General features: G+C 37.7%; 1 protein-coding gene across 3 annotated transcripts; it reads left to right on the top strand.

Annotated features, from left to right (window-relative positions):
* The first annotated feature begins 432 nt into the window (after nucleotides 1-432).
* On the top strand, nucleotides 433-21010 carry OGN (osteoglycin). 3 transcript variants are annotated; one of them, XM_008062866.1, is made up of 7 exons: nucleotides 433-633; nucleotides 1614-1861; nucleotides 5173-5266; nucleotides 12110-12268; nucleotides 15092-15294; nucleotides 18138-18233; nucleotides 19057-21010. In XM_008062866.1, the coding sequence occupies exons 2-7, from the start codon at nucleotides 1688-1690 to the stop codon at nucleotides 19225-19227; spliced, it is 897 nt and encodes a 298-aa protein (XP_008061057.1). In that variant the 5' UTR covers nucleotides 433-633; nucleotides 1614-1687; the 3' UTR covers nucleotides 19228-21010. The 3 variants fall into 3 exon arrangements, with proteins under 3 accessions (XP_008061057.1, XP_008061052.1, XP_021570434.1); XM_008062861.2 differs by having other exon boundaries at nucleotides 436-633; nucleotides 1694-1861; XM_021714759.1 differs by lacking the exon at nucleotides 433-633 and having other exon boundaries at nucleotides 1518-1861.
* Nucleotides 21011-22822: the final 1812 nt, after the last annotated feature.

Raw genomic sequence — 22822 nt, 5'->3', positions numbered from 1 at the left:
GAATTACAGGCAAGCGCTACCACGCCCGGCTGATTTTTTGATTTACTGTAGAGATGAGGTCTCGCTGAGCAGGCGGGTCTCGAACCCGCGGGCTCAGGCAATCCACTCACCTCAGCCTCCCAAAGTCGTGGGATTACAGGCTGAGCCACCGAGCCCGGCTAGGACAATATTTTAATCCTCATAAAACTAAGAGCACAGACTATGCTTTTGCTTGGTAATCTATTACATTAAAAAAGCAGATGTTTTACCTCCTGGGAAATCAAAATGAAAAGCATGAGTTTATAACTACATCATTTTCATAACTTAATATTCACTAAAACGTTAGCATTTATTACACAATAACTAAATGACACGTTTATAGACAATTACTTGAAGCAGACTGAGTGCAGCAGTTACAAACATCTCAAGCACAGTTCTTTTGTACAGCACACTGCATTTCACCCTGGAGAAAGAATGTTGGCAAAGATCTCTGCCACATGGAAACTGCTCTTAAAACTGTTGGGCCCTGAAATTTTATTCAACAGTCTGAAATCAATCCACAGCTTTCCTCATTCACCCTCCCACTTGGGGCTAATGCACAGGCATGAACATCTATTGAGGAAAACCACAAAAAACTTCAAAACAGCTATAACGGTAGGCTTGTTTTTCGCATATTATTTTAAATAACTAACAGCCTTAATAAATGTTCAGGCCATCTCTAATTTCTCTAAGTTTCAGTTATCTCGAACAATTACTTTTTAACAAGTACTTATGTATATCATGTATAACTTTAATATCCATGAAGGCTGCAAAAGTCACAAACTCATTTTATTCTTCATTTTCAACCACCAGATTTTAGACAAATTGGCATCTGTAATGCAGTATCAGCAACTCCGAGTGATTCTGTTTGAAGTTATTTTTAAAAAGTCTGAAACGTGCACCCACTAGATAAAATCCACTGATGATCCTAAAAGAATTCTTTCCATTACAATCCTCAAAGTTCCTTGATTAAAGTTCTATATTTCCTCTAGACTGCAAAGTAATCTTTTTCAATTTTCATAGTTTAACTTTATAAAAAACAATACTATTAACTAAAAATAGTGATACAAACTAAGAAAATTAAAGACGTATGGCTTTTCCTATGTTCTGTGTCACCTAAAGTTAAGTGTTAATGACTACTTTCCATAATGCTAAATGTAATATTTAGGTTTTGAAACATTTCTTGGAACTTGTTTCTGTTCACACTAATACAAATCAAGAGTTCTAATAAAGTAGCAAGGTTGAAATGTGATATTTTGAACTCACGTGAGACAGGATCTTGAGTCTTTATTTTAACTATTTATACTACAGGTAAACTTAAGATTTCAATTGCATACCAGTACCTCTGTTCAAAGAATTTAACTATTTAATTAAACTTAAATTATCAGCATTTCTTGATGTTTGACAGAGAAGAAATGAAACTATTTTCTGAAACAATTTTTTCAGAATTTTCACTGATTCACAAACTGTGAGCATCTAATTAAAGATCACTAAGGGTTAAATACTTGTTCTCTGGCCCCTACTCTGTTCACTCTGCCAAAAACGTCTTCTAAGCTTTTAAATATTGCTTCGATAGTCTGCATTTTTATTTCCAGGGAAAAAAGAGTTTTGTCCCACAGTCAGCAGGACACTAGTTTATTAACTTCCAGTCACCTTGATTTTTGCCAAAATGAAGATTCTGCAGTCTACACTTCTGCTATTACTGTTTGTTCCTCTGATAAAGCCAGCACCACCAACTCAGCAGGACTCACGCATTATCTATGATTATGGAACAGATAATTTTGAAGATACCATATTTAGTCAAGATTATGAGGAAAAATACCTGGATGGAAAAAATATTAAGGTACTTTATTTCTACTATAAATTTAGCTTCTAAAATAGTGCTCATTTAAATGCATGTTTTTGTTTTTCCTGATGTGTCTGAAAAGATAAGGGGGAAGAAAAAGCACTTTGAATGCTTCAAAGTAATTCATAATAATGGCCCCTAAGATTATATTTTTAGAGTACGATGCCTCCCAAATTAATAAATAGTACCTATGGTAACCAAACAGTATCTATAGTAACCAAAAAATAAAATGCAAGGGAAACTAGACTAAGATGATCCCTGGTCAGCTGCAATTTATATGCTAAGTAATGTTACACAATGTCCTATATTTGCATATCATATTGCCTCAAAAATAAAATAGGAGAAATGTATATTAGGAGAAATAAAAATGAATTATCAGCTTAAGGTTAGCGATATAGAAAAAACTATTTAAGGAAATAAAGATTACTGATTATTTTTATATCTATAGCATTTCACAAAAATTTATATGTCAACTACACACAGTACCAAAAACAGAAAAACTACTTAATATAGGGATTTCTTTCTAAATCAGTTTAACAGTTTTGATTTATTGTTGAGATGAGGTCTCACCAAGTTGCCCAGGCTGTTCTCGAACTCATGGACTCAGGCAATCCTCTCACCTCAGCCTCTCAAAGTGCTGGGATTACAGGCTTGAGCCACTGCACCCGGCCTTCTTGTGGTTTTCTTGGCACACACAAATGAATGTTGGGTAAGGAAAAGGTTAACACAGCACATAAGTATCTGCTGCCAATTGTGTGTGACACACACACACACACACACACACACACACACACACACACACACACAAAATGAGAAATTCAGCCAAACAAGTAACAATATCGAGCACTTTAGAAGTTCTTTTAAACTATAAATTAGACAGATAAGATTTTAAGATTAACCAGTTATACTTGCTATTTCTCTTCTTTTTTCGGGGGCACACAATGAGCAAATATTAACACTGTAGCTTATTTCTTTCAAGGAAGTTAATTAATATGCTAGCATTATATTTTTCCATTATTAAAACAAAAAAAATAGTTATCGCTTCATCACTTCAAGTTCAGCAGTCAAAGCTTCAAGTTAAAAGAAAAAAAAGAAGCCCATCATAACATAATTTATTAGGTCACCTGGATAATTTGAACCTATCAAAAACAGTTTCAAAATTCCCTGGTCCCTAAAAGTTTATAACTTTAGAGATGATTTTTTCTTTGCTTCTTCTCTTTACAGGACATTATTGTACTTTGATTTTTAGAGACAGGGTCCTACTCTGTTGCCCAGGCTGGAGTGCAGTGATCCTCCCACACTGGCCTCCCAAAGTGCTGGGATTACAGGCGTGAGTCATCACATCTGGCCCTCTGTACAAGGTTTTGTAAATTTATCTATTTTAATATAAATGCAGGGACTAAAAATATCTGTGGAAGAGTGCGGAATTCAACAGGACTTGGTGCACAAATGCAAAGTGGAAGGAAGCTGTTCAACCAGCACATAGAGGGGAGAATGAAGGCTCAGGGCAGTCAGGAGTCAAAACTGAGACTAATGCCAGGCGTTACGAAGGGCAGAAAGAATAGGATCCCACATAGTACACCGTCATCTAATGGCAGAATATATACTCGGAGAAAAGGAAAGAAAGCGGATTATATCGACCCCGATTACACCAGAGTGCGTACACAGTGGCCCGAGTGGGATGAGTAGCATAGAATAAAAGGGCTCCAGCCAGGCTTGGTGGCTCAGCCCTCCCTTTGGGAGGCCGAGGTGAGTGAACTGCCTGAGCCTGCAGGTTTAAGACCCGCCTGGGCAACTTGGCTAGACCTCATCTCTACAATAAATCAAAAAAAAAAAAAAAAAAAAAAATCAGCCGGGTGTGGTAGCGCGCGCCTGTAGTTCCAGCTACTCGGAAGGCTGAGGCTGAAGGATCCTCAGAGCCCAGCAGGTCGAGGCTGTGGTGGCCGGGAGCGGCCACTGCACTCCAGTCTGGGTGACAGAGTGAGACTCCAACTCAAAAAAAAAAAAAAAAAGGGGGGGGCTCCAAGGGCAAAGGCATATACGTAACTAAAAGGCCACCCTGGGAAGAGACCAAAAGACTTTAATCAGTCCTCAACACACGTGGCATGGCTGGAGCTCTAGTCCTGCTCAAAACGGTAGTATTCGAACAAGGAACTCATTTCAGACAAGAACCATATAGCATATTTCACCTCAAAAAAACTTTCATTCTAGCTCAGAGAATTCTCTCTTAGCTCCCAACTGCAATTTTAACATTCTCAACATTTACTAAGCACTGAGTTCAGTCACTGGAGATATAAAACAAAAAGACTTGGTTCTTTTACTCAAGCAGTTCACAGTCTAGAAGAGAAACAAGCTAAACAAATATTTATATTAAAATTTAGGCCGGACACAGTGGTTCATGCCTAAAATTCCAGCACTTTGGGAGGCCGAAGTAAGAGGACTGCCTGAGCGCGTGGGTTCAAGACCAGTCTGGGCAACTTGGCGAGACCTCATCTCTACAATAAATCAAAAAATTAGCTGGGTATGGTAGCGTGTGCCTGTACTTTCAGTTACTTGGAAGGCTGAGGCAGAAGGATTGCTGGAGCCCAGCAGTTCATGCTGGGGTGGCTGTGAGCGTGCCACTGCCAGCCAGTCTGGGTGACAGAATGAGATTCCAACTAAAAAAACAAAAAAAAACTTGGGCTGGGCACAGTGGCTCACACCTGTAATCCCAGCACTTTGGGAGGCCGAGGTGAGAGGTTTGCTTGAGTCCAGGGGTTCAAGGCCAGCCTGGGCAACTTGGTGAGACCTCGTCTCTATAATTAATGAAAAAAATAGTCAGGCGTGGTAGTGCACACCTGTAGTTTCGGCTACTTGGAAGGCTGAGGCAGAAGGATTGCTGGGGCCCAGAAGGTTGACACTGGGGTGGCCATGAGCATGCCACTGCACTCCAGCCTGAGCAACAGAGATTAAAACTCAAAAAAAAATGAGTCTGGAGTGGTGGTGAGCGCCTGGAGTCCTAGTTACCTGGAAAGCAGAGAAGGAAGGATGGCCTAAGCCCAAGTGGTTGAGATTGTGTTGAGTCATGATCATGCCTCTGTACTCCAGCCTGGGTGGTGGAATGAGATCCCAACTCAAAATAATAAAATAATAAAAATAAAATAAAACTGAATGATTGATGAAATGAAATATGTATGAAATCCTACTGGAGCACAAAAGAAATGCCATTATCTGTAACTTGAGAAGGTAGTGTTGTCTGTGATCCCTTGGTTTTACAGTCAAATTTAGAATTAATCGCACTGGATAACAGACTTTTATTTTTCTGCCAGAAAAAGGAAACTGTAGTAATACCTGACAAGAAAAGTCTTCAATTACAAAAAGATGAGAGTGTAACACCATTAACCCCCAAGAAAGAAAATGATGGTAAGTATGAATACTCTGTATTTTAATCATTTTCAAAAGGATCTTTTAAAAATAGCTATAATAGGGCCACGCACGGTGGCTCACACCTATAATCCCAGCACTTTGGGAGACCTAAATGGGAGGATCACTTGAGCCCAGGAGTTTGAGACCAGCCTGGGCAACATAGCAAGACCTCATCTCTACAAAAAGTTTTTTAAAAAAATTAGCTGGGCGTGGCATTGCATGCCTGTAGTCCCAGCTACTTGAGAAGCTGAGGTGGAAGGATCACCTGTGAGCCCGGGAGGTAGAGGCTGCAGTGAGCCATTTTGTGCCACTACACTCCTAGGTGACAAAGTGAAACTCCAACTAAAAAAAAGCCAACTATAATGGAACATATTTCCTTGCAATAATGAAAGATTCCCTCAACATATAGTAAATACAAACCGTGGAATTTTGTTGTAAATGATAAAGTGGAACAGATATACTGAGAGTGCACATCTCTTGCCATGCCATATTATGAATAAGGAACATGAACAAGAACATTCAAGAATAACCAAAGCTTAGTCCAAACTTAGCCTCCACAAAGTGTGGCGTTTTGTCCATGTAAAATCAATTCAAGAAATACTCAAACATTGGTTATTTGCCAAATACAATGTACATCCTCAGGATAAGGTAAATAAAGCATAACTATTGCCTTCAAGAAACTCATAGAAGACAAAGGCCATATATATACACATATATATGTGTGTGTGTGTGTGTGTGTGTGTGTGTATATATATAAATAACTACAATGTACATTTCAATTAAAACAAAAAACACCACAAAATAACAAACTATAAGTCCTACTTAATAGTTCCTATGTATTTGGTTTATGCTTGCTCTATCACAGAACATTATTTCACAAGAAAACATTAAAAACACACACACTAATTTCTATATTGCTACAATAAAAATTAAGATGAACCAAAACAAAAAATATATCTTTAAAAATCTGAAAACTATTAAAGTAAAAATAGACTTGAACAAACAGAAAGACATCCTTTGTTCTTGGATAGGCTGACTCAATATCATAAATATGTCAGATCTATTTAAATTTATAAATTTTAGACAATCCCACTAAATTTACCAATAATACTTTTATAAATCTAGAAAAATTAATTATAAAATTCAAATGAAAAAACATACACAAAGAGTAGAGGAAACACTGAACGATAATAGGTATATGCAGAGACTAAATGCACCACTATATACATTATAACATACACAAGCCTTTACTTAAACTTTAAAAAGCGTGATACTGATATATGAACAAAGAGACCAGTGGACCAGAAAGTCCAGAAACAGACAAAAATACACATGACAATTTAGTATATAATAAGGGCACCAACTCAAATTACTGAAGGAAAAAAGGTGTTTTTAAAAAATAGTGCTAGGAAAACTGGGTAGCTATTTGAAAAAGGATAAAATAAGATCCCTACCTTACACAGAATAAAAAACTCTAAATATGTAAAATGAAACCATACACATATTAGAAAATAACCTGGGTGTAGCGTGCCACAAAGTCCAAAAGCAATAGTAAATAAGAATAAATTTGACCCCATAAATGCATGTTACAAAGTCAAAGACAATGAAAAACTGGAAAAAAATATTTGGAACATATATTACAGACAAACAACATAACTAGATAAAAAAACAAATAAATAACATACTATATAAAAGAGCTAATATCTCATACTTATAAAGAACTATTAAAAACCGAGGACAAGGCCGGGCATGGTGGCTCAAGCCTGTAATCCCAGCACTTTGGGAGGCCAAGGCAAGAGGATTGCCTGAGCCCAGGAGTTCGAGATCAGCCTGGACAACTTGGTGAGACCTTGTCTCTACAACATATTGAAAAATTAGCCAGGCGCAGTGGTGTGTGTCTGTAGTTCCAGTTACTTGGAAGGCTGAGGCGAAAGGATCACTGGAGCCCAGCAGGTCGATGCTGGGGTCGCTGTGAGCAAGCCACTGCACTCCAGCCTGGATGACAGAGTGAGAATCTGACTAAAAACAAGAAAACAAAACAAAAAACAAAAAACCGAGAACAAGATTTCGACCAAAAATCCACTGGAAAAACAGGCAAAAGATATGCACAGATAATTCACAAAATGATTTAACTCGAAAAAATGTTCAATCTCACACAAAGAGACACGCATAATAAAGTTATATTGAGATACCATTTTTCACCTATCTGATGAAAAAATGAAAGTGTGTCAACATATTAATATATTCCATTAGCAAGGCTGTGGGATAGGAAACTCTCAAACACTGATAGCAGGAATGGAAATCAGTACAACACTTTTGGACAGGAATTTGGCAAAATCTAAAAAAATGTATATACATTAACTTTTTAGCATAGCAGTCAACTAGTCAACTTCAAAAATTTTATCCTGAAGATACACCTCTGAAATAAGAAAATACAAATGAAAAATTTGAAGCATTAATAGCAATTGTGAAATATCAAAAATAATCTAAGTGCCCAAATGCTGATGAGTGACTGAAGAAACAATGGACACCCACACAAGAGAGTCCACAGCCGTAAAAATGAAAGGGACTAGGTGTAGTGTTTCATGCCTGTAATCCCAGCACTTGGAGAGGCCAAGGCTAGAGGATCACTTGAGGTTAGGAATCCAAGACCACCTGGGCAACACAGCAAGACTCTACCTCTACAAAAACCACAAAAATTAGCCAAGTGAGGTGGTGTGTACCTATGGTCCTAGCTACTTGGGAGGCTAGGTGGGAAGATGGCTTAAGACCAGGAGTTCAAGGTTATAGTGAGCTATAATTGCACCACTGCACTCCAGCCTGGGCAACAGAATGGGATCCAGTCTCTAAAAATACAGTGAATGAGGAAGATCTCTAAGAACCAAAATTGAGTGATTTCCAGAATACATTATGTGAAACAAAACAAAGTGCAAAAGAATATCTAAAACATTCTGTTTTTCATGTAAGAAAGAAAGAGATATAAGAAAATATACATGTGTCTAATTATTTCTCTGAAAAAAACACAGACTAAAAAGGACTGGGGGTGAGAGAGTGGCACTTCTGAGTATACACTTTTTGTGTAGACTGATTTTTAGAAAAATGCTGTTTCATATAGTAAAGCAAAGAGATCCCAAAGTCAGGTGTGGTGGCTCACACCTGTAATTTCAGCACTTCGGGCTGAGGGAAGGGGAATGCCTGAACTCATGGGTTCAAGACCAACCAGGGCAACTTGGCAAGACCTTGACTCTACAAGAAATCAAACAATTAGCTGGGTGTGGTGGCACATACCTGTGGTTCCAGCTATTTGGAAGGCTGAGGTGGAAGGATCACCTGAGCCCAGCAGGTTGAGGCTGCAGTGGCCATGAGTGAGACACCGACTCGACAAAAAAAAAAAAAAAAGAACCCAAATTGGAATACAAACGGAAAAATATAAACTTAATTGTATTTCAAATTAATAACACACTAAGGGAGAAAAAAAAACCTGATTCAAGTAAGTCTAAACAAAGTACTTTGACTATATACCTTCAGGCTAAAAGAACTATAAACAAATACTAAATCCTAGTGAGTAGGTTTGTTTTCCACAGTGTTAGGATTTAGCAATATTAAAACTACTGAATGCATGTTCTAGAGCCAGGTAAAGTAAATATACTGTAGAGAGTGAGAGTCAGGTTTCTCACTGTCGGAAAAGAGTCATTAGAAATATGGAAAGGTAGAAAGCTGCAAGTTCAACCTTGGAGTTGGGCTGGAACAGAAGATGTTAGTATTAATTAACTCATGGTTTGTCTATATAAAGAGATACAGAAATATAGACATGCTTATCTCTCTGTGTGCCTGTGTGCATGTATGCAAATAGTATGTGTACATATGCATATGAGCATATAGGGTATATGTGTATTGTATATGTTTATATACATGCTGTATGCACAGGTAATATATTTGGAGAAAGAGACAAATGTACACACATACATGCTTCCTAGTTCTCTGCTGAAAGAGCGTAAAAGTAATGAGGTTCCAGTAGCGATAAGCACACCCAGCACCTGGATCTTGGTTTCTACCACTATTCACTACTAAAAGAAACCAGTGCTTCTTGAAGAGGTAGTTCATTTCAGGGTTGGGGCAAGGAAAATGCAAATTGGCTTGGGGTCTCTTGCAAAGCCAGAAAATAAGGAAGTTCTCAAACCACAATGAAGACATTAAATTTTTTTAAAAATTAACCCATCTAATCCCAGTACTTTGGAGGGCTAAGGCAGGAGGACTGCTTGAGACCAGAAGTTTGAAACCTGTTTGGGCAAAAGAGTGAGACCTCATCTCTACAAAATTTAAAAATAAAAAGCCAATCAAAATATATGAAATAAATAGGTATAAATGCGTAAGAGACATATAAGACCTGTACACTGAAATCTAGACAACACTACTGAGAAAAATTAGAGAAGACTAAAACATATGGAAAAAATATATTATATTCAAGGACTGTAAGATGCAATATTATGAAGATGTCAGTTTTCTCCAAATTTATCTACAGATTCAACACAATCTAAATCAAAATCTGAACAGACTGTTTTTAAATTAACAAGCTGATTCTAAAATGTATATGAAAATGTAAAGGTCCCAGAATAGTCAAAACAACATTAAAGAAGAACAAAGTTGAAGTTCAATATATATATATTGAATTGGAGTCTCCCTCTTGTCACCCAGACTGGAGTGCAGTGGCACGCTCCCGGCCACCGCAGCCTCGACCTGCTGGACTCCAGCGATCCTTCCACCTCAGTCCTCCAAGTAGCTGGAACAAAACATTTGCACAATATAAATCTGACAAATGGCTTATATCTAGAACTCTCATACACTGCTGATGAGAATGTAAAATGCACAAACCTTTGGAACATAATTTGAGATGTTCTTCAAAAGGTAGAACATACACATACATTAAGACCCAGTCATTTCATTCCTTAGGTACTTACTCAAAAGAAATGAAAGCATTAAGTCCAAACAAATTTGTATATAAATGTTCACAGCAGCTTTCTTTGAAATAGTCAACACCCAGAAAGAACCCAAATGTCTGTAAGAGATGACTGTATAAATTGTATATATCGAGACAATAGAATACTACTAGGTACTTAAGAGGAATGAACTACTGATATAGGTAATAATGGGTGACTCTCAAAATAATTATGCGAAGTGAAAGGAGCCAGACAAATGAGTACATACTGCACAGTTCTTCTGACATAAAATCATCCTAAATGCAAACTAAAGTATACTGATGAAAAGCAGACCAGTGGTTGCCTAGGGAGAGAAGAATTGGAAGGAGAGATTACTAAAGGGTGTGAAAAAACTTTGTGGGGCAGTGGATATATTAATTATTTCAATTGTGCTGATGGTTTCATAGGTGTATACATATGCCAAAAATTTACAAATTGTATAATTGAAGTTATGTGCAATTTCTTGTATGTCAATCAGCCATAAAAAGCTGTGGCAGGAGAAAAAAAGCTTGACAGTGCTCTCACTGGGTAATCGTGACAATTTGATTATTAAAATAAACACGATGAAAATACATTACAATTCATGGGACAGGAAATCTACAAGTTCACATTGGTATAAAAAGTAAATAAGAAGGGAATTCTCCACCCTATAGCAGAATGCCAACTAACAAATGTAGAAGATATGATGGAATTATAAAATCACTATTTGGCAACTATGCTATTGATAAATGATTCAAGTCAGAATCATCCATGGATGCTAAAATTAGTGGGTGAAAGCATGACACACTAGATATTTAGAGTCTTAAAGTACTTCTCCAGAGGTTACTTATTTACAAAGTGGGCAATAATAACTATATACAGTGACAAACATCGTGGACAACACTTGAGCCAAGATAATATCAGGAATGGGACAAACAGTTACCATGTACCTCCTGATACAAGGTGCTGAGAGTGCAACATCATCTCCATGGTGCTCCTGATAAAAATGAGAAACCTCTGCCAACTGAAAAACTTTCTGCCAAATGAATTCCCTGAAAATAAGTTTAAAGATTTTTTTAAAAAGCCCTGTACCTAGCTGGGCACGGTGACTCACGCCTGTAATCCCAGCACTTTGGGAGGCAGAAGTGAGAGGACTGCCTGAACCCAGGGTTCGAGAACAGTCTGGGCAAGTTGGCGAGACCTCATCTCTACAATAAATCGGAAAAATTAGCCCCGTGTGATGGTGTGTGCCTGCAGTTCCAGCTACTTGGAAGGCTGAAGTGGAAGGATCGCCTGAACCCAGCAGATTGAGGCTGTAGTAGCCAAGAACGTGTCACTGCACTTCAGCCTGGGCATCAGAGTTAAAAAAAAAAAGCCATGTACTTTTCAAAAAAGTAAAAGGTATGAAACATAAAGACTAAGAAACTATTACAGGTTAAGGAAAAGAGGTGTGACAAGTAAATGCAATAAATGACTTGGGATGCTATGGGATCCGAACAGTGTCTGCAATAACTCTCATTTTCATGTTAATGGTTGGCATATTTAACTAGTGGTTTCTAAAGTCATTAGTACTCTCACCAGTCTGAAATATGAACTTTTTTCGGTATTCAAATGAGGATATATAACTGTCGAGCTAATAAATAATTACCAATAAAACAGAGAATAAAAAGGGTGGATGTGGATTACAGATTCTCAAACAATATTCTGGTGAATTATGAAGCACAATGTAAGTCAGGAGTTACCATGACAGAGTATCTTTCCCACCATCTCCTATGATTTTATAAACTCTCTCTTCAAATTAGTAACAGCATTCATCAGCAATAATTTTACCACTAGAGGCCAAACGTTTTCAAACTACAGCTTATGACTTTGTTTCCCAATTTAGAAATGCCCACATGCCTACTGTGTGTTTGTTTAAGTGGCTCTGTATACTGCGAAGAAGTCGACATTGAAGCTGTACCACCCTTGCCAAAGGAATCAGCCTATCTTTACGCACGATTCAACAAAATTAAAAAGCTAACTGCCAACGATTTTGCAGACATACGTAAGTTAAGTTGAAATAAGGTACTAGTATTAACTCATGTTAGCATTTCACTAATATAAACAAAACTCTCTATCTAGTTGCTTTTTGCAGCTTATCATGTCTAGGGTTGTCAATGTTGAAGTATGTAAGTATCTACCACGCTTCACAAAAACCCTTTCCATTCAGACACATCTGTGATGTTTCTTTACTAGCGACTTTAGTGTCCATGCTGACAGCCAGTCTAATATATGGGCAACTACATCTTCTCAACCCCAAACCTTCAACCTCTGACAGTAAGCAGCACCAATATAACTGGGCTGCTTCTCTAACCACAGTGTTTTATTTTCCGTCTTTACTCTAAAAGCACAGAAACTGCATTTTCTTACCTGTACTCATGACTGCATATTAAAAATATCTAGGAGGCCAGGTGCGGTGGCTCATGCCTGTAATCCCAGCATTTTGGGAGGTGGAAGCAAGAAAACTGCCTAAGCCCACAGGTTACTAAGCAACTTGGTGAGACCTTGTCTCTACAAAACCTAGCCAGGCGTAGTGGTGCACGCCTGTAATTCCAGCTACTGGGAAGGCTGAGGTGGAAGGATCACTTGAACACAGCAGGTAGAAGCTTTGGTGGCCGTAAGCTTGCCACTGCACTTCAGCCTGGGTGACAGAGTGAGACTCCTACTTAAAAAAAAAAAAAAAATCTAGAAAAGTGTTTTAACAATACTAATACCAAGTCCTATTTCCCAGATGTTCTAATTCATGTCTGGGGTAAGGCCCAGGCAACATCATTAAAAACAACCAAACTCTCTGGATATTCTAATATGGAAACAGTGTTGAGAAAAGTGTCATATAACTCCTTCCCAAGTCATGAACAATCTTGTACTTTTTTTTTTTTTAATTGGAATCTCACTCAGTTGCTCAGGCTAGAGTGCAGTGGCACACTCATGGCCACCCCAATGTCAGCTTGCTGGGCTCTGGCGATCCTTCCACCTTAGCCTTCCAAGTAGCTGGAACTACAGGTGCATGCTACCACATTCGGCTGATTTTTTTGATTTACTGTAGAGACGAGTTCTCACCAAGTTGCCAGGACTGGCCTCGAACTCACCTTGGCCTCCCAAAGTGTTGAGATTATAGGCTGAGCCACTGAGCCCGGCCTACAACCTCGTACTTCTATCAAACCTTAACCCAACTAGGGTGGTACCATGAACACATCAGAATCCCCCATTTCTGCAGTACCAAACCCCAATCCCAGGCCACTACTTTCTTGTCAATTTTCTAGACTACTATGTTGTCAGGTGCTTCTAGAGAAAATCACACCAAGAAATACACATAGGCTTTCCTACAAATATATGAGATTAGCCATAACTGAATTCATGCTACTGGTAGCTCTCAAAAGTGAACTGAAGTATAATTGATCCTCATTATTTATAAATTCCATATTTGTAAATTAACCTACTTGCTAAGATTGCTAAAATAAATACACATGGTATGTTCATGGTCACTCTCAGGAGTGTGCAGAGTAGCAAAAAATTCGAGTTACCTGACATGCATGTTTGCAGTTGAGGTTGGACAAGGTGACACTGTCTTCTGGTTTTAGCTCTCATACTGTAAGTAAGTACCCTATACACAGTCTATTAGTGCCATGTTTGTCACATTTTTATGACCTTTGCTGACAATTTTACTGTTTAAAAAGACCACAAACATAGTACCAAAGTGCTGTCTAATGCTCCTAATGCACGAAGGCTGTGGTGTGCCTTACAGAGAAAATATTTGTGTGAGTTAAGCTTCATTCAGACACGAATTAAAGTGCAATGTCAATGAACTAACAATATATATCAAATAAAGCATCTTTAAGCAAACAACAAAATACACATACACACACACACACACACACACACACACACACACAAAACAAAGTTATATACTAACTGGTTGATGAAAATGTGTGACCAGAGGCTTACAGAAACCTAACTCTGTATTTCCCCCAGGAATAATGGCTCAGTATTCACTAATCTAGCACTTGTGGCAATTTTGTAGAACATGACTACTGCGAATGAGAAGCAACTGTATTCCCTAATCATCCCAGGCAAAACCAATACACACACATATACTGAATTTCTTTCTCTCTTAGTCTGTATCACTTTAACATCTCAGGAACAAAAATTTTTGTCTTTGTTTTTGTTAAGCAATAAGGCATAGAGAGATTAAAATTAAGATAACATGTTCATAATTACAATGCAAGATGCTGGCAAAACATCCAAAAATATTACATGATTCGATTCAATCAAATGTAATGTTTACTTTCCATGACTTGCAATAAGAATCTCTTTCCAACTGCCTATGCATCCTGAGGAATTCAAACAGAAAAGATTTGGGAAGACTCTTTTTTTTTTGGGTCGGAGTCTCACTGTCACCCAGGCTGGAATGCAGTGGCACGCTCGCGGTCATGGGAGCTTCGACCTGCTGGGCTCAAGCTATCCTGCCTCAGCCTTCCAAGTAGCTGGAACTACAGGCGTGTGCCACCATGCCCAGCTAATTTTTTGATTTATTGAAGAGACAACATCTCGCCATGTTGCCCAGGCTGGTCTCGAACCCGTGAGCTTGGGCAATTCGGTCCCTTCCAAACCTGAGATTCTAGGAATCCAGTTAGAAAGGGCATAATTAACAGGTCCAGATAGACACTCAGTGTGCATTCAACAAAACGTTTCTGAGCCACTAATTGGAGAAACTTTACTAGGCATTTTTTTAAAAGATGTTTGAGTCATCTGTTAAACAAATGATTTTCTTCACTCTACACAATGAGAATTTAACTTCATATTTTTTTGGTATATTTTTCCTCTCAAGCTAACTTAAGAAGACTTGATTTTACGGGAAATTTGATACAAGACATAGAAGATGGTACTTTTTCCAAACTTTCTCTATTAGAAGAACTTTCACTTGCTGAAAATCGACTACTAAAACTTCCAGTTCTTCCACCCAAGCTCACTTTATTTAATGCAAAACACAACAAAATCAAGAGCAGAGGAATCAAAGCAAATGCATTCAAAGTAAGTATTTTGTATTTTGCAGTAAACCTAAACACAGTATGAGTGATAATATGATAAAAGAGAAACATTGTTCTAGAATTCTGTTTTGATTACATTTTAAAGCTATTTCAATTTAATAAAGGCATTATTTACATAATAAACAGCCATCCTATTGGGCCCCTTCAGCCTCATTCACACAGCAAATATTTGTTTAGACAGACCTGGTTGGCTCCCTCATGTCACTTACAGTTTATAAAAACTCAAAATGATACTTTTTTCTGTGTCTCTTTTTCCTTACAGTATTAGCAATTTACAAATGTCAGAAAAAGGAAGTTCCTAAAATTCTACACAAAGATTTTCTTTTGAATTCCATGATGACACCTAATATAAAATTCTGTAATAAAAATTAAATACATTTCTTAGTTTAGTAATACAAGGCCGGCCACAGTGGCTCATGCCTGTAATCCCAGCACTTTGGGAGGCAGAGAGAAGAGGAATGCATGAGCTCACAGGTTCAACCAGCCTGGGCAATACCTCATCTCTGCAAAAAATAAAAATAATTAGTCAAGCGTGGCTGTGTGCGCCTGTAGTCCCAACTATTCAGAAGCCTGAAGCAAGAGGATCGATCACCTGAGCCCAGCAGGTGGAGGCTGTGGTGAGCCATGATGGTGCCACTGCACTTCAGCCTGAGAGAGAGTGAGACCATGACTCAAAAAGAAAATAAAAAAGATAACTCCTAACAGAAGGACCTAAAATATCAAATATTCATTATCATCAGGATTATGACAATCACACAAAAATATAATCTGTCCTAAAATGTGTAGTTTGGTCAGGCGTGGTGGCTCATGCCTATCATCCCAGCACTTTCGGAGGCTGAGGCGAGAGGGTTTCTAGAGCCCAGGAGTTCGAGGCCAGCCTGGGCAACATGGCAAGACCTCATCTCTATTTAGTTTTTTTCATTTTTATTTTTGAGGCAGAGTCTCACTCTGTTGCCCAGGCTGGAGTGCAGTGGCACCCTTACGGCCACCCCAGCATCAACCCACTAGGCTCCATCGATCCTTCCGCCTCAGGCTTCTAAGGAGCAGGAACTACAGGCATGAGCTACCAAGTCTGGGTAATTTTTTTTTTTTAATCATTTACTGTAGAGACGAGGCCTCACCAAGTTGCCCGGGTTGGTCTCAAACCCACAGGCTCAGACAATCCATTCACCTCGACCTCCCAAAGTTCTGGGATTACAGGCTGAGCCACCGAGCCCAGTCACTCATTTCTATTTTAAAATTTAAGAAAAACAAACAGTCTGTTAGAAAATATAAGAAGAGTGCCTGTAGTTCCAGTTACTTGGAAGGCTGAGGTGGAAGGATCACCTGAGCCCAGCAGGCGAGGCTGCGGTGGCTGTGAGTGTGCCACTGCACTCTAGCCTGGGCGACAGAGTGGGACTCTGACACAAAAAAACAAAACGAAAAGAAAAATTTTTCTTTTTTCTTTGAGTCGGAGTCTCACTCTGTCGTCCAGGCTGAAGTCCAGTGCCACAATCACAGCTTAACATAGCCTCGACCTCCTGGGGTTAAGAGATCCTTCTGCTTTAGCTTCTCTAGTAGCGGGGACTACAGGTACATGCCACCACACTCGGCTAATTTTTTTATTTTTTGTACAGACGAGGTCTCACTATGTTGCCTAGGCTGGTCTCGAACTCCTGGGCTCAAGCAATCCTCTCACCTCGGCCTCCCAAAATGCTGTGATTACAGGCATGAGCCAGCACACCCAGTCTCTTTTTGTTTACTTTTAAGGTATCCTTTTATAACTTTATGGGATTTTTAAAAGTTACATCAGAGTTCCTCTAATGCACTTATAAGGGACTCAGAAGTTAAGAAACTCTTAGGGGACTTTTTAAAGCCAGACTCACTTCTATAAAGAAAGTTTGTAACGTGAAAATATTGAGGTGGTCAGTCTTTTAATAACAAACATGATAAAGACCTATAAGAGCTGATCAGCATGTCACAAAAAGAATGTTTGAACATTTTGGGTCTTATACATGTATTATAGAAGGGATTCATGACAAGTTGGTATGAAAACAATAAGGTCAGTCACTGTGTAGTTCTGTTTAATGGCACTGTGCTGCAATAGGTAAATTAGGTTAAGTCAACCCAAGTGAATAAGCCCACTGGGAAGATAAGGGCCCATATGGTGGAGTGGTAGGGTACTTAAGAAAGGATTAAAATAACACAAGAACCAGCAAAATCTGGGACAGCATGGATATCAAAGGTAAGGTAAAAGAGTAATGTCAAGGGAAACTGCCTCCTGAAATCATAGTATATAATTATACATAATAAGGGTTACTAATCACGAAGTAATCCAACAAAAAGCCCTTAGGAAAAACTCAGATCAAGCTAGATGTTTAATAAATTGCTTTGGGGAATAACTACTTTGCTAGAAACTGGTGGAGTTGAGATGGAAAGCTCTGGAGGTGCCGGAGAGATTAGGGTAACACCTGAATCCAAATTCAATCCCTCATAGGGACTGACCACATAGCTGCTTCCAAGGCAAATCTAAAGGGCCCCAAAAGTTGGCATGAGGGCTGGGTATTCATAGATCAGATGAATGGACAGAAATGTGGGGTATGCTGCACAGCTCTACTGGCTGTCATAAAGAACCAAAATACACTACTCATGAAGCAAGGGGAAAAAAGACCCAAAACAAACTATCATACTAAAATGGTGGATACTACTCATACATGCTTATATCAATATACAAAGTCTCTCTCTCTATATATATATATGCATATAACATGTAATATATAAACACATACATATTGCTTGAATCCTGTGAAAGACCTCAATAACATTGGAACAAAATTTTACTTACAGAAATTGAGTAACCTCTCTTTCCTCTACTTGGATCACAATGCCTTGGAATCTGTGCCTCTTAATTTACCAGAAAGTCTACGTGTGATTCATCTTCAGGTATGATTATGAGGGTTCCTTTCATAATATCTAACTTTATTTATTTGTGGGTCAAAATCTTATGACTCACTGGGAATCTCATTCATTCACATGTAAATTTTGGATAGATCACTGTCGTTGTGTGGTAGTTAAATGCCTATCAAAAGCATTAATCATTAGTCAAATTAACTCTCTCGTCCAGAAGTCCAGGTTCTGTCCAGAGCCTAATGAGTGCCGCATAGTAGGTATGCAGGCTGTTCTTGAGTGGGATGTCTCCAGGTCTACACTTTGCAACTCCAAGTTAACCTGACACACAGATTTGAAGTGAGGGAGCACTCAGACCTCTGATTTCTGTTTCCTTCTCCAAATAGTGGTAAACATTTGCTTTTGGAGACTTTCCAGTTGACTTTATAGTACATCGACGTGAAGTAATGCAAAAGTGAAGAGGGAATGAAAATAAACTAAAACTGACTTCTTGGTATCACAAGAATTCCCATTTATTCTTTTTACTTTTTTAGAGAATATTTAGGCACAGTACCCATTTTGAGTGAGCATTCTCTAAAACAGAATACTTTCTCAAGCTCATGTAATCCTAGCTATACTCAGAACTTTGCTTTACATGGATGTCACTCTAAGTGATAGCAAGGCGTCTGTTCTTCTAAAATAATACTGTAGACATAAAAAGGGAGCTCAGGTTGCACAGAGGGTTTTATTGCCTCAAAGAGTCACAGTATGTACAATGTTAAAATCACCTTTTAGATAAAGTATTCTGTGGGATCCCACTACATGGGATATGAAAGGTTGATCTCAGAGTTCTGAACAATTTTTTACTTTTATTTTTCAGTTTAACAACATAACTTCAATTACAGATGATACATTCTGCAAGGCTAATGACACCCGTTACATTCGGGACCGCATTGAAGAGATACGCCTTGAAGGCAATCCAATCATCCTGGGAAAGCATCCAAACAGTTTTATTTGCTTAAAAAGATTACCCATAGGGTCATACATTTAACCTGCATCAATACAACATAAAGCTAAACTACATATATACTTATAATCTGTCTCAAAAATGTCTAAAGGAACGTTAAGTATTGTTTGATATTAACTTTGTATCTCATTATGAAGGAATCTGATGTTTTAAGCAAGGATGTTTAAAAAAATCTTACATATAATAAGCAAAAAGCTTGAATCTCTAAGTTAAAAACAATGTGAAAATATTTAAACAACATTACAAAACCCTTCCAGTATATACTAGACTATCATTTAAAAGGCATGTTTTTATATAGATACCAAAATTTGAGGTACATTAATCACATTACTAATTATCATTAGTAATTAGTAATTAGGATAGGTCCAAAAAACTTTCAACTCTGTCTTTCCTGGCCTTTACTGTATCCCTAAAGCATTTAAGGCAGATGTCCTAAAAACTTTGAAAAGCTAAATATTTCCAGTGATCTCCCATTTTTCTTTTATGATTCATACATGATTGCTAATGAAGTAGGAACTTTGCTTTCTTCCTATCAAGGCTATTTTATATTTTCACTTAGCCTGAGAAACAGGGTATAGTCTCATACTGAAGCAAAATTTTCCAAATAAAGTAGAATTTTACTCTCTGATAAAGACCTATTATAGAAATGTTAAAAGTTATTCTGTGTTGTGGTCACAAAGCTTACTAAAATAGTAAAACATTTTCTTTTATCTAAATATTAACATTCTAAGTCTACCATAAAACATTTTAGAAATGCCAAGTATTCACTCTGAGTTTGAATCAAGACTAAAAAAGTTAAGCAGGCCAAAGCCAGTAGGCTTATTTAAAAAAAAAATCAAAACCTTATTCATCTCTGAGAGGATAACCATAAGGTTCTCCATTGTAAAGGTTTTCAAACATAACTGCAAAAAATTTCTTTTTATATTATAAGAATGAGAATCTCATCAATGACTTTGTCCAAACATAAGAAATGAAAACAAACTATTCTGTGGTGTTACTATACACCACCTTCCCACCCATATACACTCATGTTCAATGTAACAAACTGAATATTGACAATAGAGCGTCTGAGTAACATTTTCTAAACACTCATGATGAACTGATATGGTTAATGGTGAGAATCTAATCTTAAATCGAATAGTGATAATTTATGATGACCCAATGCTGCCAGATTAAAGTTCCTAAAATAACTTTCCTCCTGCCTTACCCCACTCAAAATTTTGTCTTAGTCTACACATTGCTTTGAATACAAAATAATCAGTTTTAGAAACATGAGTCTGAACTGTTTATATAAGAGAACCAACATAATTTCTATTATAAATGATACATTGTAATCATGCTGTCTCTGTATACTATACCTAGAATACCTAATTATCTCATTTTTAAAAGCATTTGCTTCTATTTTTCCCCTACCAAGAATGATATTATATATGTTTTTTAATCATTCCATTTGTCAAGGTTGATTCCAAGATAAAAATTTTCATTGAAGTATCTGAAATCTCTTAAGACCAAAAGTATTACTTTAACAATGATTATTATTTTGGTAACTACCGATCATAACTATGATACTGCTTTCTTATTATTGTGTGTGCATGCTTCATTTCCCTGTTACTGAAAGCTCACTGAGAGCACTGAGCACAGCTTTATACTTTATGCTTTTAAAGTGCCTAGCACAATAGTGGGCACATTTAAACTGAATATACAATAAATACTGCAAAATAAAATCCATCTAAATAAAAAGTTTGTTTCATTTGGAAAATTGAATCTTTAAACTATCAAAATCTTAAATAAATCCATAAGAAAAAAACTGTAACTTTACCTGGAAATATATACCTGGGAAAGACCAAGACTATGGAAAGTGGTCAGAGGACACATCTGTCATGTTTCTAGTTTTCAGAAAAATAATGTATTCCTATACAGTAAGTCCCCTACAAATGAACTTTCACATTGTGAACTTTCAAAGATACAAATATGCATGTTGACTCGATGCTAGCTCCTGTATGCCAGCTGTTGTACTGTACTGCTATACTTTTCGAGGAAATGTATTGTAACATTAAAAATGTTTTGTTTTTTGTGTTTGTTTGTTTTTTACATATTGCTTGTGAGAAAAATATTATAGCCCATTACAGTACAGTACTATATAGCTAATTGTGTTAGTTGGGTACCTAGGCTAACTTGGTTGGACGTATGAACAAATTGGGCTATGAACATGCTCTTGACATGGAACTCATTTGTATGCGGGGGATTCACTGTATTCTTGGGTATTTGCTGTTCTGTTTGTTTTTGGAGTCAGGATCTTGCTCTGTTGCCAAGGCTGCAGTGAAATGGTGCAGTCACAGCTCGCTGCAGTCTTGAACTCTTAGGCTCAAGCAATCCTCCTGCCTTAGCCTCCCAAGTAGCTGGGCCTACAGACATGTGCCACCACGTCTGGCTAATTTTTTTGTTTTGTTTTGTTTTGTTTTGTTTTCTTAAAGTAGGGATAGGGTCTTGCTCTGTTTCCCGGACTGGTCTAGAAATCCTGGCCTCAAGCGAGCCTCCTGTCTTGGCCTACCAAAGCACATGAGCCACAGTGCCTGGCTCTGTATGTTCGTTTTATGATGAAGCTTAGCAAGAAGAATATAACTCTCAAATTTTAAAAAATTTAAAAGTCAGTAGTTTTAGATTAAAAAAATGATTGGAGAGAAAAAGTATTGATAAAAAGTCTAAATTATAGAATAAAAAAATAATTTGGGGACTTCTAGATAAAAAGAAAATATAAACATATATATACAACTTTATTTTGCAAATAAAATAAACAATACAAATTATACCACCAAGATCCATAAGGTACCAGGGGAAATAATTACAGAAAGTTAAAATATGCCGATTCCATTGTATTAAATAATGTATCATTCTTAACACTAATAAAGAAATAGAGGTCTAAAATTAAAAATAATTTATGCCTTACAAACACCACCGAAAGAAACTAAAGAAGACATACATAAATGAAAGGACATTCTGTGTTCATGAATTAGATTTAACATTATTAAGATAACAATACTATCCAAGACAATATGCAGACTAAACATAATTGCCATCAAAGTAACTATGATACTTTGAAATTAAACAATCTACCCTAAAATTTATATGGAGACTCAATAAAGCATAAGAATCTTTAAAAAAAAAAGCCAGGTAAAGTGGCTCACGCCTTTAATCCCAGCACTTTGGGAGGCCGAGGGATAATGATTGTTTGGGCCCAGGAGTTCGAGACCAGCCTGAGCAACATAGGAAGACCTCATCTCTACACAAAATAAAAAGTTAGCCAGGCATGGTACTGTGTGCTTGTAGTCCCAGCTACTCGGGAGGCTGAAGCAGAAAGATTACCTGAGCCGAGTAGGTCGAAGCTGTAGTGAGCCATGATCATACCACTACATGCCATCCTGGGCGACAAAGTAAGACCCTGACTCAAAACAACAACAACAAAACCTTTAAAAACACAAGATATCCCCGAACACGTACCATAATACTATAAGAAAGGGCCTGGCAGTAGCGGACGTTACCAGGGTGGGGTGGTGGAGGGCGGGAGGAGGCACAATCTCAACAAGGGCAGCTGAGCTCAAAGCAGGCAAAGTGAGGACCA

Source organism: Carlito syrichta, unplaced genomic scaffold (genome assembly GCF_000164805.1).
Source record: "Carlito syrichta isolate Samal-C Ts95f unplaced genomic scaffold, Tarsius_syrichta-2.0.1 Scaffold97032, whole genome shotgun sequence".
NCBI classification, from domain to species: domain Eukaryota; kingdom Metazoa; phylum Chordata; class Mammalia; order Primates; family Tarsiidae; genus Carlito; species Carlito syrichta.
The sequence above is the reverse complement of the archived record's forward strand: the minus strand, read 5'-3'. Positions and strand labels throughout refer to the sequence as shown.

Coding starts and splice junctions, on each gene's coding strand:
- OGN (XM_008062861.2), top strand. CDS start 454: ATGTTGGCAAAGATCTCTGCCACATGGAAACTGCTCTTAAAACTGTTG. Junction 1,862..5,172: donor TGGATGGAAAAAATATTAAG/GTACTTTATTTC, acceptor TTTTTCTGCCAG/AAAAAGGAAACTGTAGTAAT. Junction 15,295..18,137: donor TCAAAGCAAATGCATTCAAA/GTAAGTATTTTG, acceptor TTTTACTTACAG/AAATTGAGTAACCTCTCTTT.